At 37.6% G+C, this 15330-nt stretch overlaps 1 protein-coding gene across 2 annotated transcripts in view; it reads left to right on the top strand.

The window, feature by feature from the left end:
- Positions 1 to 5974: 5974 nt before the first annotated feature.
- The window catches only part of LOC127430272 (smoothelin-like protein 2), a 26614-nt gene continuing 17258 nt past the window's right edge, over positions 5975 to 15330 (top strand). For both annotated transcript variants that reach the window (XM_051679973.1, XM_051679972.1), the window contains exons 1-2: positions 5975 to 6123; positions 6284 to 6926. In XM_051679973.1, the coding sequence (XP_051535933.1) occupies positions 6438 to 6926 (489 nt within the window). In that variant the 5' untranslated portion in view covers positions 5975 to 6123; positions 6284 to 6437. The remainder of the gene's footprint in view (positions 6124 to 6283; positions 6927 to 15330) is intronic.

Here is a 15330-nt window from a genome sequence, read left to right as displayed (position 1 = left end):
AAGCAGGATCCATAAAAGATTTGTAAAGATATGTATTCTAAAGCTGTAAATGTGTAAAATAATTTACACTTTAGATGCTGTCCAAACATTTATGTTGTATGTTTCAGAGTCTATCCAAATGTACAAAAATGCATATTTGCGTAAATGATATTTATGAATATCTACAAATACTAATGAGATCACCCTGGGCGAGTAAATAAAAATGTTACTCTCCAGTTGGCCACTAACTTTTTAGGCACTGCAAAAAGCATTACATGGTTAAAGTCCAATTGTAAGAATGATAGTCTTACTCTCGCTGTTGTAAATAATGACATAAGCGATTCAAATAAAACAGATGAAAAACGTCTGTCACGACTTGCTCGTCTTCTGACACCTTTGAAAATTTACCATCAGAAGTTTATCTTGAATGTATTTTTTTTTCCAGATCTCCATGTGGCATCACATATGTAAAATATTACTCGCATTAAGTCACATAAACACAAATTTTAAGAATAAAATCACTGTGTCTTCACATTTTTTGTGACTGATGCAGTTTCACCGATGATACCGCAAGTGACAAAATGACCTGTGCTGTTTTTTCACTAATATGCAAGAAAAAAAAGATAATCACATTTTCATGAGGCAAAAAAATATCTATATTTTTTATTATTATTATTATTAAAAAGTAATGCAAAGTACAGTTTCATGGTTCTTAGGAAATATTTATGGCCAGTGAATTTTCTCAGCTCACCCGCCATTGGGTTGGTGTGGCAAAAAGTTAATTTTGGATCCGATGTTTAAGTATGAATGGTTTGTGTGAGCCTTAAATAAACCTCCTCTGGTTCAGATACAGTTTAATCACATTTCAGCCATAACTCATATCTAAGCTCAGCTTGCCAGAAACAGCCTCTCCTCAATTCTTTAGAGACAGTGCCAAGAATATAAAAAAATAACCTTAAATCAGTTTTATTGTTCTCTCGTCTGCTTAGAAAGTTCTCCCTCTCTCATACTTGGCACCATGTGTGCTTAATTAAATTGACTTTGAAGCGACGATGACATCATCAGCTGCCTGTTATTCTTTTTGACGTATTTGGACTTATAGGGTTCCCATGGAAACTCTGATGTAATGGCCATGCAGACTTGTTTTCAGGAAAGCCACAGCTGACACGTGGTGAAATAAATGGGGTTTTGTTTTTTAGAAGGATCAGGGGTTTGTCAACAGCTATCTTGCAGATGAAAGCCAGACGTGGGTCAGATATTTCCTGAGGAGACCAGAGGCATTCTTTAAATCAAACTGAGAAAGAGAACTTCATCCTTTAGACTGGTTTGACATTTTTCTCAGTGTTAAAAGGAGAAGTTCATTCTGTATGTCATCGTGGCTGAATGTGGTTAGGGAACCAATGTGTGCGCCAAAGATTTGTTCAACCGGTGTGTGTTAAAGTGTGGTGATGTAAAATTCATGATTTGTGGCTAATTTAGCTGCCCACATGTACGTTTACTACATGTTGTCCAGCATGCCACATTCTTCTGAATGAAAAAATGCTGGTTATTTTGGGAGTCAACCAACTAACAGTTTATAAAAGATCAAAATAGTTGATATTGTTGGTAATACTTTTCAGAGACTGAGATAAAAAGGTCTCTTGTGTGTAATAACAGCAGTGGATAGTGTCCAACATAATTACAAGATTACTAAATGTGTTGAAAACAAACAAATCAGTGATATTTGTCTTTCAGTATTAAAGACAAAATAGTCATTGTTTGTCTTAAGGTCGTTTGTCAAGTTTCGCATAAATTTGTCACAATGACTGTGTTCATGAGAACAGTTAAAATTGTGTCATAGTTTTGTCTTGGTCACATTCTTCTCTTATATTAGTGTTGCAGTACATGCACAGATTGTCACTATCACAGATTATTTCTCAGATTTAAGACCTTGAGCATGTAAGGTCTTGCACTGGTCCTACTCAGTGCTACTGATCCAAAGTCTGATCCATTGCGCTTGGTTAACAGTGATCACTCCTAAAAATCGCCACCATCTCTCTCAGGATTAGATAAGGGCGAATTAATAGAGATGCTGGCTGCATTAGAAACAATAACAAACTGGCGGGGAAAAGTCCAGCATTGTGCAGTTTCTGCTTGTGCTTGTTGCTGATCTTGAGAGACAATTACAACCCAAGCTTGACGTGATGGTCTGACATCATTGCAAGATGGAAATCATATTTGGAAGGGGGAAGGGGAGGGGGAATAAAAAGCTGCTCAGAGTCTGGTATTAAAGTGAACTTGCAGAGATTTCAAAGAAATTTCCTACTGCAAACAACATTTTCTTGATTAGGGTTTTTGTTGTCTAAACATCCTTAAATCAAGATGTATTTGCTTGAGAAGCAAACCATTTTTAGATACGGACTTTGCAGACTTCAGTATATCTTGAAATTAATGTACTTTTCTTACCCAATTGGCAATTTCTTTTTCTTCCTGTTTTAAGCATAAACCTCACTTAATGTTGTTAGATTTATGTTTAAGAAAGAAAAAAATTGCCAATGGGGTAAGAAAAATAAACTAGATTCAATATATATTTCCTAATTTCTTGTGCAGTTTTGCTTCTCAAGTAAATGTATCTTGTTTTAAGGATTTTTAGATATTTCTACTGGAAAACAACACGGAAATACATGTTAATAAAAATGGGACATATTTTGAAGATTTTGAAGAAGCTTTTGGAAGTCTTGCCTTGTTTTCCAGTCAAATAAATAAATAAATACAAAAAATAACATTATTTAAACAAAATATATTTACTTGAGAAGCAAACCTGCTTTCAGGAAATATATTTACATTTAATTTATTTTTCATTCCCCATTGTCAAATGTCAAATAGTTTTTTTTAAAGCATAAACCTCACTAAATTTGGTTATATGTATGCTTAAAACAAGATAAAATACCAATGGGGGTAAGAAAAATATACTTTAAAGATAAAAATATCTATAAAGTCTTAAAGGGACCCAAAAATGAAAATCCTCTCAACATTTGTTCACTCTCATGCCATCATCATGTGTATGATTATCATGTGTATGACTTTCTTCTGCAGAACACAAACAAAGATTTTTAGAAGAATAATTCAGCTCTGTAGGTCCATACAATGCAAGGGAATGGGTGCCAAAAATTTGACACTCCAAAAAGTACATAAAGGCAGCATAAAAGTAATCCATACAACTCCAGTGTTTAATCCATATTTTCTGAAGCGATATGATAAGTGTGGGTGAGAAAAAGATCAATATTAAGGTCCTTTTTTTGCTTGAAATTCTTCTCCCTGCCCAATAGGGGGCAATACGCATGAAGAATGGGAATCACCAAAAACACAAGAGGAAGAATGCGAAAGTGACCTGTTTCTCACCTACACCTATCATATCGCTTCTGAAGACATTGATTTAACCACTGGAGTCGTATGGATTACTTTTATGCTGACTTATGTGATTTTTTTTGAGCTTCAAAATTTTGGCACCCATTCACTTGCATTGTATGGACCTACATCTGTGTTCTGCAAAAGAAAGAAAGTCATACACATCTGGGATGGCATGAGGGTGAGTAAATGATGAGAGAATTTTCATTTTTGGGTGAACTATTCCTTTAATATCTTATCTAAGTAAATTTATCTTGTTTTAGCTGGAAAACAAGATAAAAATACTGGTAAAGAAATGTATCTTTTACACTGTGGGGCATATCATGAACATTCTGAAGAGGCTATTTGAAGTTACTCTGATTTCAATGCAACAGATTTTTAGATCTGTCATTGGTCAAGATATCTTGAGGACAGCTCTGAAAGATTAACAGAGAACCTGTTCCACAGCATGGCACCTTCCTCTTTGGCTCATGTGTATTATGTTCACACATTGGCCTGTTATGTTAAACTGATGAGCAGTTGAGCACATGTCCACTGTGTGCAGCAATAAATCACACGGCTCCCAATGTTTACAGTAAACAGTGGACTGGAATGTAAAGTTATTTCAGTCTGTTGGCCTGGTCTCATTGTTGTGGTTGTGCCACAGGCCGTTAGCTTCCAAGCCCCGGCACAACTCAGAACCCCCCTGTACTTCATTATCTGATTAGGCCTGTTTGCCCTGCCTGGGTTCTGGTGCAGCCCTACACTCATCCCTTCACCCACAAAGACAAACACAGACACAAAAACAACACCCCACTTCCTTAAATCCATTGTGTCCCACTTTTCTTCTAAAAAGTAAACTGTTTAAATCCAATCAACAAATATCATGAAGATCCACTGACTGATTGTTCATGAGATAGTAAGTTAAATTTGGAAATGACAAGACATTGACCTCTTAGGAAGTACAAAGAATACTAGAATTCACCAGGGAATGACCTGAGTTCTTTTTATTCACTTTCACATGTCCATTATATTTAAATGCAACAATGCATCAGGCTTTACTGTAATAAAAATGGTCAGGCAACCTTAAATTGTGCACTATGTGATAAGATCTTAATGATTTTTTTTTTTTTTTAAATCAAGAAATTTATGGGGGCCAGGGTAGTTCAGCGAGTAAAGACACTGACTACCACCCCTGGAGTCGCGAGTTCAAATCCAGGGCGTGCTGAGTGACTCCAGCCAGGTCTCCTTAGCAACCAAATTGGCCTGGTTGCTAGGGAGGGTAGAGTCACATGGGATAACCTCCTTGTGGTCACTATAACGTGGTTTGCTCTTGGTGGGGCGCGTGGTGAGCTGTACGTGGATGCCACAGAAAATAGCGTGAAGCCTCCACACACACTACGTCTCCACGGTAATGCACTCAACAAGCCCCGTCATAAGATTCGTGGATTGCCTGTCTCAGACACGGAGGCAACTGAGATTCGTCCTCCACCACCCAGATTGAGGCAAGTCACTACGCCACCATGAGGACTTAGAGCGCATTGGGAATTGGACATTCCAAATTGGGAAGAAAAAGGGGAGAAAAGCAAAAAACAAAGCAAAAAAAATAAATAATAATTTATTCAAAGGAATAATTCACCAAAAAATAATATACTCACATGTTCTTCCAAACCCGTATTACTTTCTTTATCATGCAGAACACAAAAGATGTTTTCTTGAATATCTCTTTCCATCTTTTCAACACAATGGCAGGAAATAGTGACTCAATAATAGGAAAAGGACACATTTTTCACAGTGGAACACAAAAGGAGAAATATTGAAGAATGTTCTGGTCGCTCTTTTACATGAAATGACAATGAATGGAGACTGGAGCTTCCAAGCTTCAAAAATGATGGAAAATCATCACAAAACTGATAGATACGAGTTGTATGCAATATTCCAAGTCTTCTGAAGTCATACGATAGCTTTATGTGAGAAACCGACCAAAATTTAAGTTTTTATTTAATGAAAATCTTGGTATCAACCCTACAGTAGCTCTCCTTGCCCCATGCCAGAAGATATTTGAGTTTAAATTCGGGTTTGGAATCACATGCAAGAGTAAAATTTGAGCCTTAATTGCTTATAAGCTTGGTGAGTAAATGATGACAGAATATTTATTTTTGGATGAAGTATTTCTTTAATGTGACAGAATTAACCAGAGTATGTTAGGTTACACCATTTTTAAGGGTCAGATCAGGTAGAAATAGCTCCTTAAGCTAACAACTGCACATTTTCTCTTTTTACAGTGTAGACAGGCACTTTGAAACATTTAGAGTGGAATCTTTTTCTTGAACCCAGTCACCCACGACACTCCAAGTTCAGTGAAAGTGAGACAGTAAAAACAAAAGACTCGCCTATTCCTTTCTGATCTAGGACAAGACAGCACTGGTGAGCCAGTGAGACAGTCAGTGTGATCTGCATGAGCAGTTATCTGTCAGACAAAAAGAGCGAGGGAGAGTGAGAGCAGACAGTGCACTGTGTTGTGAAAGTGGAGATTAATACAAATACAGTGGAAAGAAGGAGGGGGAGCTGGGATACAATGGAGCGGTATCTCTCCTCCTCTTTTCTCATGTCCCCTCCCTCTCTCTGCTCCCTCCCCCAGGCTGCAGGAGTTGTAGGAGGTTAACGTGACTGTGAGAGCTGTACTTTAAAACAGCACGGCGGGCAGAGCTTTCACACTCATTCACACAACTGGGAAATAACGCAGGACTCATACTGAAACTTAAAGCAAAGATACAGGTATGTAAACATTCCCACACTAACACTGTTAAAGAAAAGAAGAAAGGCATCTACTGTATCTATTATTTTGATTAAGTTTTTAAAGGTTTTAAAGGAAGTTGTTTGTTATTAATTGAGTGAGCCATTGAAGCTTGTCACTAACTAAGCTTTGCTTCAACAGGTCTTTTTGGTTAATCCCTGAGGATTTCTATGGATGTGTGACTTTAAACAACTTCCAAGAGATACAATACAGGGATAACAACAGATATCTTGATTAGCAGTTAGACTCTAGGTAAGGGAACGTAGGGAGGAAGGTACCTGTACTCTGAGCAGAGATGGACGCAGGCCCATTGGCATCAGTACCCGAGGGCTCTCCGGAAGGGGAGACAGTATGTGCTGCTTTGGCCCGCTATGAAACCACATTGCAGGATGCCGTACGTGAAATCCATGTGGACGTCAGTGCTTTCAAGCTTGGCATCGAGCGGAGGTTAGAAGAGACCATTCATATGAGCGGACCTCTGGGCCGAGCCGTGGCCCAACTGCAGCAGGAGAACCGGCAGCTCAGGGGCCAGTTAGAGGCCTTGACCCGACAGGTGGAGTTGCTGACGGGGTCGGTGTGTGACAGAAGCGCACTTCTCTCTGGAGGTCCAGAGCCACCGAAGACCAACAGCAGCACTACAGGGCACCAGTCACCCCCTTCACTAAGCAGCGCAACGGCCCCTAGTGTGGCAGCTTTGACAGGTTCAGCCAGTGGCTCAGCCTCCAGCCCCACCACCACACGCTTCTCCAGCAGAGCAACCTTCTCTGTCACTAGCAAAACTAACGTGAGTAGACAAGTTTAGGGATGTGTGTGTGTGTGTGTGTGTGTGTGTGTGTGTGTGTGTGTGTGTGTGTGTGTGTGAAATGTGAGAATGTGTGTTTTACACTTTAAAAAGTGGTAGCATGCAGTTGTTACCTTGAAAAGTTATTTTTATTTAATATAACCCTTAAAGGAATAGTTCACCCATATAGTTGATCTTCTTATGCGAAAGACAAAAGGAGATATTTTAAAGGATGTTAAGTTAATGGTTTCAATACAATAGCTGTTGATAGTGATTAACTTTATAACTTAAAAAAAAGTCTTCAAAAGAATCATAAAATGATGTATGCCCTGATCTGTGCAGTACATTTTGTCGGGAAAGGAAGGGTCTGTCTGTCTGTTCGTGTTTTATTTATTTATTTATTTATTTTTTTTGACCTTTTGTTTTTCTTTTTTTTTTTCTGTGACTTGTCTGTTTCGTATTGTGGTGTTTTGTAATGTTACTTGTTTTTTTGTTTTGTTTTGTTTTTTTATGTGAAATTTGAAATAAAAATAATACAAAAAGTAGCATTAAAAGTAGTCCATGTGACTTGTGCATTATATTCCAAGTCTTCGGAGGGCATTCGATAGATTTTTTTGAAACAATCTGAAATTTAACTCCTTTTTCAGTCAAAATCTTGACGTCCGTTATGTGTTCATGAGCGCTATGAGAGAAGCTTGTTTACAGTGGCTCATGTGTCCTGTTTAGAGCTAAAAAGCAACGCAAAGTTCATGCATTAACCCACTTTGCCCTGTGAACAATTGGTCCTTTTCCTTTGCTTCTTTTTTAATCTTTAAAATGAGGCACTATTAACTGCAACTGTATTGAAAAAACAGACTGTGATTTTCATTAAAACAAATTCTCCTTTTGTGCTCTGTATTTGTGAGAAAGTAATATGGGTTTGAAACAACATGAGGATGAGTAAATTATGACAGACTTTTTATTTTTGTGTGAGCTTATTCTTTAAAATTGACTTTTGTTGGTGTAACCTAATATAGTCAGGTTGATTCATTTATATGAATTATTTTTTAATTGAATAAAACCAATTAATTTAGATGTTCTGTATGAAGCACATTTTGTTTTAGGTTATCTGACAAAAACATGTTTTACAGTGCAGAAGTATGACCTGGAGTGAGGTCATTTTGTGCTTCTAGGAACAGTATGATGTGAAGAGTGTGAAAGGAATTTTATGTTTGAAAACTAAATATTTAGACATGTAGAGGAGTCCAGAGCTGGAGCACATATACAGACTAACTGAATGTTTTTGAACATAAAGGCAGAATATGTCTCAGGCTTTTTGCTCTCACATTTTGTTTGACAAATGTGTAATGACATTTAGAAAGTACTTCTATTCATTTGCTTCCTAACTGCCATAGTACCACACCACATTTGATGTCGATTTGACAGTGTGTTCTAGTTTTGTTCTGAACTGCCCATAAACAGGATCCACATTTGTTTCTCCACAAGCTTAATAAAAACAAATCACCTTAAAATGTTCTAAAAACCCAGATATTTCTTTTATATTTGTTTCGATAGAAATCTATGAGCCAATTTTAGCAAACGTCATTCATTTAGAGCTTTATTCAGTAATCAGATTGGGGTACAGCTCTATTTTGTTAAAGATAGTTTCGGTTGTCCCAAGCAGTTCAGTCTGTCAGTTTTAAGTCTTTAACAGCTGCTGCCTGTTGCAGAGACACTAAAACATGAAACTTCACTGTGTCATTACTTATTACTGCATGTCTGTTCTTACATTTCCACTAAAGCTGCCCTATGAAGCACAAAAATACTTTCATTGGCATTGCATGCAAATTAAATCGGCTTGTTTAATAAGGTCTTATTTGTGTGGCATATTTGAGATTTCATATTTGTTAATAATAAATAAATGAACTAATAAAATAAATATTAAGTGTGGAATTTTTTCGGTTTAAATACTTTCTCCTATATAATGAAAAATATGCTTCATGTGGAACATCTAAATTAACTGGTTTTAATTCATATCAGAGATAGTGTTTAAAAATCTTGGCATTTAAAAACAAAAACTCCTTAAGGTAGCAATTGCAGGTTATGATTTTTTACAGTGTAAGTAAAGGAATATTCCGGGTTCAATACAAGTTAACCTCAATTGACAGCATTTGAGGTGTAATGTTGATTACCACAAAAATAAATTTTGACTCATCGCTTCTTTTCTTTACAAAAAAGCAAAAATCGAGATTGCAGAGAGGCACTTACCAATGAAAGTGATTGGGGCAAATTTTTGTAAGGTTTAAAGAAAGAAATGTGAAGCTTATAAAAGCACTTACCTCAATTCTTTGTTCAAACTTGGGCTTTAAAGTTGTTAAAATTGTAGTTTTTATGGTTGTTTTAGGGTTAAAGGGTTTACGGCGTTACGTCGTCAAGTTGTAAAATTGGATATAACTTTGCATAAAGGTTAGTAAGCAATTTTATCATACTAAAATCTTGTTAACATGCATATTGTGACTATTCTTTTGAAACAGTATTTTAACAATTACACCTTACAGATTGGCCCCATTCACTTCTTTTGCCTTACTAACCAAGATTTTTGCTTTTTTGAAGAAAAAGAGAAACAAATCGAAATGTATTTTTGTGGTAATCAACAAATGCTGTCAATTGAGCTTAATTTATGTTGAACCCGTAATGTTTCTAAAGTAAGTAGGTTGATTTTCCCAAAAGTGCAAACACTGTAGCTCTGTGGTGCTTTTAAAATATTGCTCTGTTTATTTTATTTGAGCATCCCGACTAGCTCGATAAAGCAACATTGGCTCAACCAATGGTGTGCGTTTGGGGCGGGACCATGTTTCTCTAATGGCAGACTGGGGAATGTTTAGGAAACCTGTTTGAAAACATAATTTTTTGCAGTTCTGTTGGGGAGTGCTAGTGACATAGAAATTATACATTTCAGCTTTAAATCATCATAATTTTAGTAGCTGGGAGAGCAGCTGATTTTGGCTGTGAGTGAGTGTCAGTGGAAACTGTTATCTTCTCTGCCACATCCACACCTGCCAACCACCTAATGAGAGAGCTGCATTCTGGGCTTGTAAAACACTCTGACTGTTGTGGCAGGTCTGTAGAGCACTCATTCTGCTTTGAGTAGCAGCCTGAAGGAAAGAGATAGAATGTGTGTGAGCGACAGAGAAAGAGAAGTGGGGATGTGTGCTAGCCTGACTTCACGTGGATATGCTATGAGCACCTGCAGAAATCATGAGTATCAGTCTTTATCTCATGCCTTTCCTTCTTACTCCTTGTCTGTCTGATTCTGTCAGAGCCCTGTTGTACTTTCTGTTCCTGGGAAATAACAGTTTATCCTGCACTTAATCTCAGACCTCCGCTGCTGTATCTGTGCTGTATTTCTTTCTTGTCTCTTAAGCAAACTATCATTGAATGCTGTCTTCAATCCTCTTATATTTTTTCATGCATTTTTACTGAGCAGATAGCTATTGGATCATGAAAGACTAAGTGTAAATACCATCCATGACACATTCAAGATGGACATGCATTGTAATAAAAAAACACACACAGGGCATGACTCGGGCAAGTGTAAATGCATCTGATTGTTCAGGCCACATACGTAAACTACGCTCTTCACTTTTCATCAAGCAAATTCCCAAAGTGACACAAATTAAATTGAACCTTCACATTGTGATGTTAGACAGCTAGATATCCTCATTACAAGCAGTGAAATCTATATTCTCCTACTATCAATCATTGCAGACTAATCACCTCGAGAATTCGGCAACAGTAGGTTTGAAAGTTCTACTGCTGAAATCAAAACACTGCCCCCAGTGGCTGAAGCTGGAAGTGTTGTTGTACGTATGGACACATGTGAGCTCCTGTATCCAGATGAAAGATCCACAGAGTGGCATCAAAAGCAAGCAGTATTTTAAGTTGTAAATGATGTAATAAAGTCAACAGGAATGCATATTTTATAACTCTATCCCCAATCCCAACCACAACCCTAAACCTAACCGTCAGTGGGAAAAAGTGTGATTTTAAAGGAAAATGCAACCTCCGAATCATGCTTACCATTGTTCCTATGAGACCAGAACTTGTGTATTAGTAACACCAGAAGGTGAGCACATCTGAGTTGATGCAAAAATGTCTGATGGGGATGCTGCTTGTAATTGCTTCGGCAGAATGGGGCTGATTTCAGGGTACATGAACTTTCGGAAGCAACATATCGATTTTCCATGTGATCATGTTGATCGTTAAGCAGTTTTAGCCATTTTAGTTTAAAAATTAAGTGCAGCAATTTCGCTGACAGACATTATTGTCCTCACAGAAATGAACTCTGTTGTATTTGCATATAACTTGATATGCATATATTACCCTTTTTCACTCTCTCTCCCTCTCTGTCTTTCTCTCTCAGTCAATCTACACTCAGCCTCTCTCACTACAGTTCGTAGTCTTATGGTTTTTCTGAGTTCGTCTCAAACTGTGGTCCCCATAGCCCTGTTATCCCAGTTTTCCATATTGTGGTGGGAGCATCTTGTGTTCCTCTCCCCTTTCCGAGTTCAGGAGGAGAGATCAGCAGAATGCCTTTGCTCTGTGTCCTCTCTGTGCCGTCTCTGCAGAGGAGTCCTGCACTGCTGTTGCCAATTACCGCAGCATTTCTGCGGTTTCAATGGGCCATTGTGTCGACATTCCGCCTCATTATAAGTACACTGGGTGAGTCAGGATATAAAGAATTCCCAAGACACCCTCCTCCTTCCTTTCTCCTCTGGGATTTACTGTAGATGTAATACCACCGCCAGGCCCCTATGGAGTCTCAAACTTGGCTTACAGCTTTGTTAACTTATTGGTGATGTGGATCAATTGTTTGAGGGTCAGTGGGTTATCTTCCATCCTAATGTGCCTCAAATTAGTGCTGTAAATGTCATACACTTCGACTCCCACTGGTGTGTATTTGGCTGCAGCTCTCCAGGGCACATTAGAGAGAGAGTGGAGATTGGGTTGGGAGAAAGATAAGATTTGTACAGCTGTTATCTGTGGAAACTTTGGTAGAGCATAGTCAAAATCTCAAGGAAAAATACAGACACACACAGGCACCCACAGAGACACAAGTACACTAACACTATGACTACGTCACTTGATTTTGAGTGATATTGCTCTGATGTTTTTGAAGAACATCACAGCCTGTAAACTGGCAAAGCACCACAAATATTCATTGTTGTTTTCTTCAACATGTTATGACATACAGTACCTTTAAACATTTATACCTCCTATGACATGTTTGTATACACTATGCATGTGTATCTAAGGCCTTTTTTCCTTTATTAGCACTTGCCAAACGGCAAATTCAAAATTGGCTTTGGTGAGTAAATAAAATGTTGTTCACTAGTGGCTGCCAGGTGACTTTATAAGGAATTAATAACAACATAATACATGCTTTAAATCATTGAAAGAATGAGAGTCAAATCCTTGCTGATGTAAGGACATACACGATTCAAATCAAACCATCTATTAAAGAAAACTGTCACAAAGTCTTCAGACAACCTTTACTATCAAAAGAAGTCTTGAATGCATAATCATTTATTTTTCTCTAGAACGAATTGTTGGAGCATATATGTGAAATATTTCTCATATTAAGCCACAAACACTTAAATATGAAGGAAAAATCCATGATATATCTAAATATTTTTGATGACAGTTCACTTTTACCAAGAAACATAGCTAATCTCATATATGATGCTGTGAGTGACACAATGAACTGCACTGTTTGTGATTTATAAGGAAAGAAAAATAGCTAAATAATTCTATTGTCACAAGGACAAAAAATATATATTACAATTGAAAAAATTATACAAAATACACTTTTATGTTCAGTAAGAAATATTTATGACTAATAAATTTCTCTTTCCATTGGCAGGTCAGGCAAAAAAGTACTTTTGGACCCTGCATATATAAGTAACCCATAGTACCATTCTTCACCAGATGACCATAATAGCTCTAAAAATCTCACATTTGGCTCTGACTGGCACCATGTGTGAAATACGCCCTATTAACTTTGGTTTGCCTCACCCCAGAATGCCACTACATCTAGATTTCCTTCTGCATATCCATCTAATATTGACAAGCTGTTTTTAAAACAGTGCACTTTGGTTACATGAAGCTCATACAAATGTCTTTTGATCTGCCTGGCTCGTCTTTAAATTCGGTTTTGATGTTGTGAGTTTTCTGGATTTGTATAGTTTGCCAGGTAGCAAAGCAGGCCTCAAAAGGCTTAAAGGCTGAGCATTTGTTTGCAAAGATTAATTTAAGCGTCTCCATTTGCCGGAGGTGCTGTACTCCTAGGCTTTTATTTATGTGACCAAAGCAGATGAAAATTCAGCCGTATAGTTTTACAAACGCTCAGGGGGTTATCGGAAGCTTAGTTGAGCGTGCTGTTAGTGTGTTTGTTTGCATGTGTTTGTGTGAGGTATGTTGAACATTTCTAGCCCAGCAGTGGCCCAAGGCTACGCTCTCACAATGGAACAGATCATTTAATCTCCTTCTATCGCCCTGCCTGGACCTCCGTGTCCAGCACGGATTCCTGGCATAGAAGTAGTAGAACAAAAAACCTTTGCACAGTTATTAATACAGTAGAGTGCAGAATAGGGAGACTGAGAGTGAAAGGGAGGGTGAGAAAGAGAGCAAAAGAGGGACAGTGAGAGGGAATGTGAGAGGGAGGGTGGAAAAGAGAGAATGGATTTTGGATGGGGGGCTCGAGAAAGGCATACAGCTGCTCCTATGCTGCCCCTGGCTCTCCTAATTACTTCCAGACAATGCCATGTATTTTCATCTCTGTGGTTACAGGTTAATAATTCTTTGTTAATGGGATGACCTCACTGCCCTTCAGGACTCTTAAAAGGAATGAGTATGGATAGAGAGGTCAGGCGAGGAAGCCCTGCTTCGGTTATGTGAACTGTCTAGTGCAGTCCTTGGGGTATTGAGTGCAAAGCATTGCCCTGTCCACTATGCATGGAGTCATATTACCGTTTGTGTTTGCCCATGTGTTTGTCACTGGAGCTGTTGATATTCCATCTAGTAGTGAGTACGTCTAAACAAGGCTAAGCTCTTAAATATTGGTTACTGCTGTGTAGTTCTGGAACAGTCAACCCCACAATCCCTGTTCTCTCTCGGGCCTGAGGCGGTACAGACCACTGCTCAGGTCTGTGCTCTCCTTCTCCAGGTAGGGCGGTAGTTACAGCGTGTCCCTCTAGGCGACATCTCATCACCCATGCTGCAGCAAATCATGTTGAAGTGGACTCACTACATGCTCAGGTAGTTGTAGTCTAAAGAGGATTCTCAAGATTCTAGAAGCTCCTGCATCAGTGCAGTAGGACATACACATATATTCAAGTTCAGTCTATGTTTTTTATATTTATTTATATATTTAAAAGAAACATAAAAGACAAAGATCCAATGGAGAAAAATATAATATTTTTTTTATAACATTATACTAATTATTAAGAAGAAAACAATTACAAATCTGTTGATTACAGATAAGTATCCCCAGACAGAATGTGCAGAATCTTTTTGCATTTTCTTTGTTGATTTTTGGACAAATTCTGGCAACAAAAATTATGCATAATGAATTTAAATATTATAAAATGTATTAAAGGGAGGGGAGAGATACTCTTATTAGTAGCTGAAAATATAATTAAAGAGCCAAAATACATCAAGCACACATTGTTTGTTCATAGAAGGAACTTGTAGATTGGCCTGCAGATGAGAAATGTATAGTATAGTATAGTCTTGAATGCATTTAGGTAAACCAAAGAGGTAAGGTATACACTATAACAAATGGTTTGTCACATAACCTAAAAATGTGCTTCATGGGATAACATCTCAAATCTGTTTTCATTCAAAAATCTAAAAACTAGTTTTATTCATATTTTTAATATGAGTGAATTAACCTAATTACATCATGTTTTACCAATAGTGTGCAATAGAGGTCAAGTATGGTTCCAGAAGTAAAAATTCCATTCATTTCTTCATAGGGGAATTGATTTTTTACCGATAACTTATAAACCTTTAAATACAGACCTACTGTGAGCTCTGAGGTTGTGTATGGTATATGCTTCTGCTGAAGCCATCAGGCTGTGTTATTTAAACTTCATTAAAAAAAAAATAGCGGAATTCCTGGTGAAGAACTACACTACCCATGAACCCTTAAGAAAAAGATCCACCAATCAGAGAATTGCGGCAAATAAACTGTGGCAAACAAGCCTAGCAGCAACCAGCCTCCTCCTTGATGCAAATGACACAATCGAGTTGGTCTCCCTACACTCTCAAACTACTTAAATATTTGTATATATACAGTCAACGTAAAATCAATGTTTTTATATACTTCCATCATTTTAATTCATTCACACCATTTAAAATGCTTCAT

This window comes from Myxocyprinus asiaticus, chromosome 39 (genome assembly GCF_019703515.2).
Source record: "Myxocyprinus asiaticus isolate MX2 ecotype Aquarium Trade chromosome 39, UBuf_Myxa_2, whole genome shotgun sequence".
Lineage (NCBI taxonomy): Eukaryota > Metazoa > Chordata > Actinopteri > Cypriniformes > Catostomidae > Myxocyprinus > Myxocyprinus asiaticus.
The sequence above is the reverse complement of the archived record's forward strand: the minus strand, read 5'-3'. Positions and strand labels throughout refer to the sequence as shown.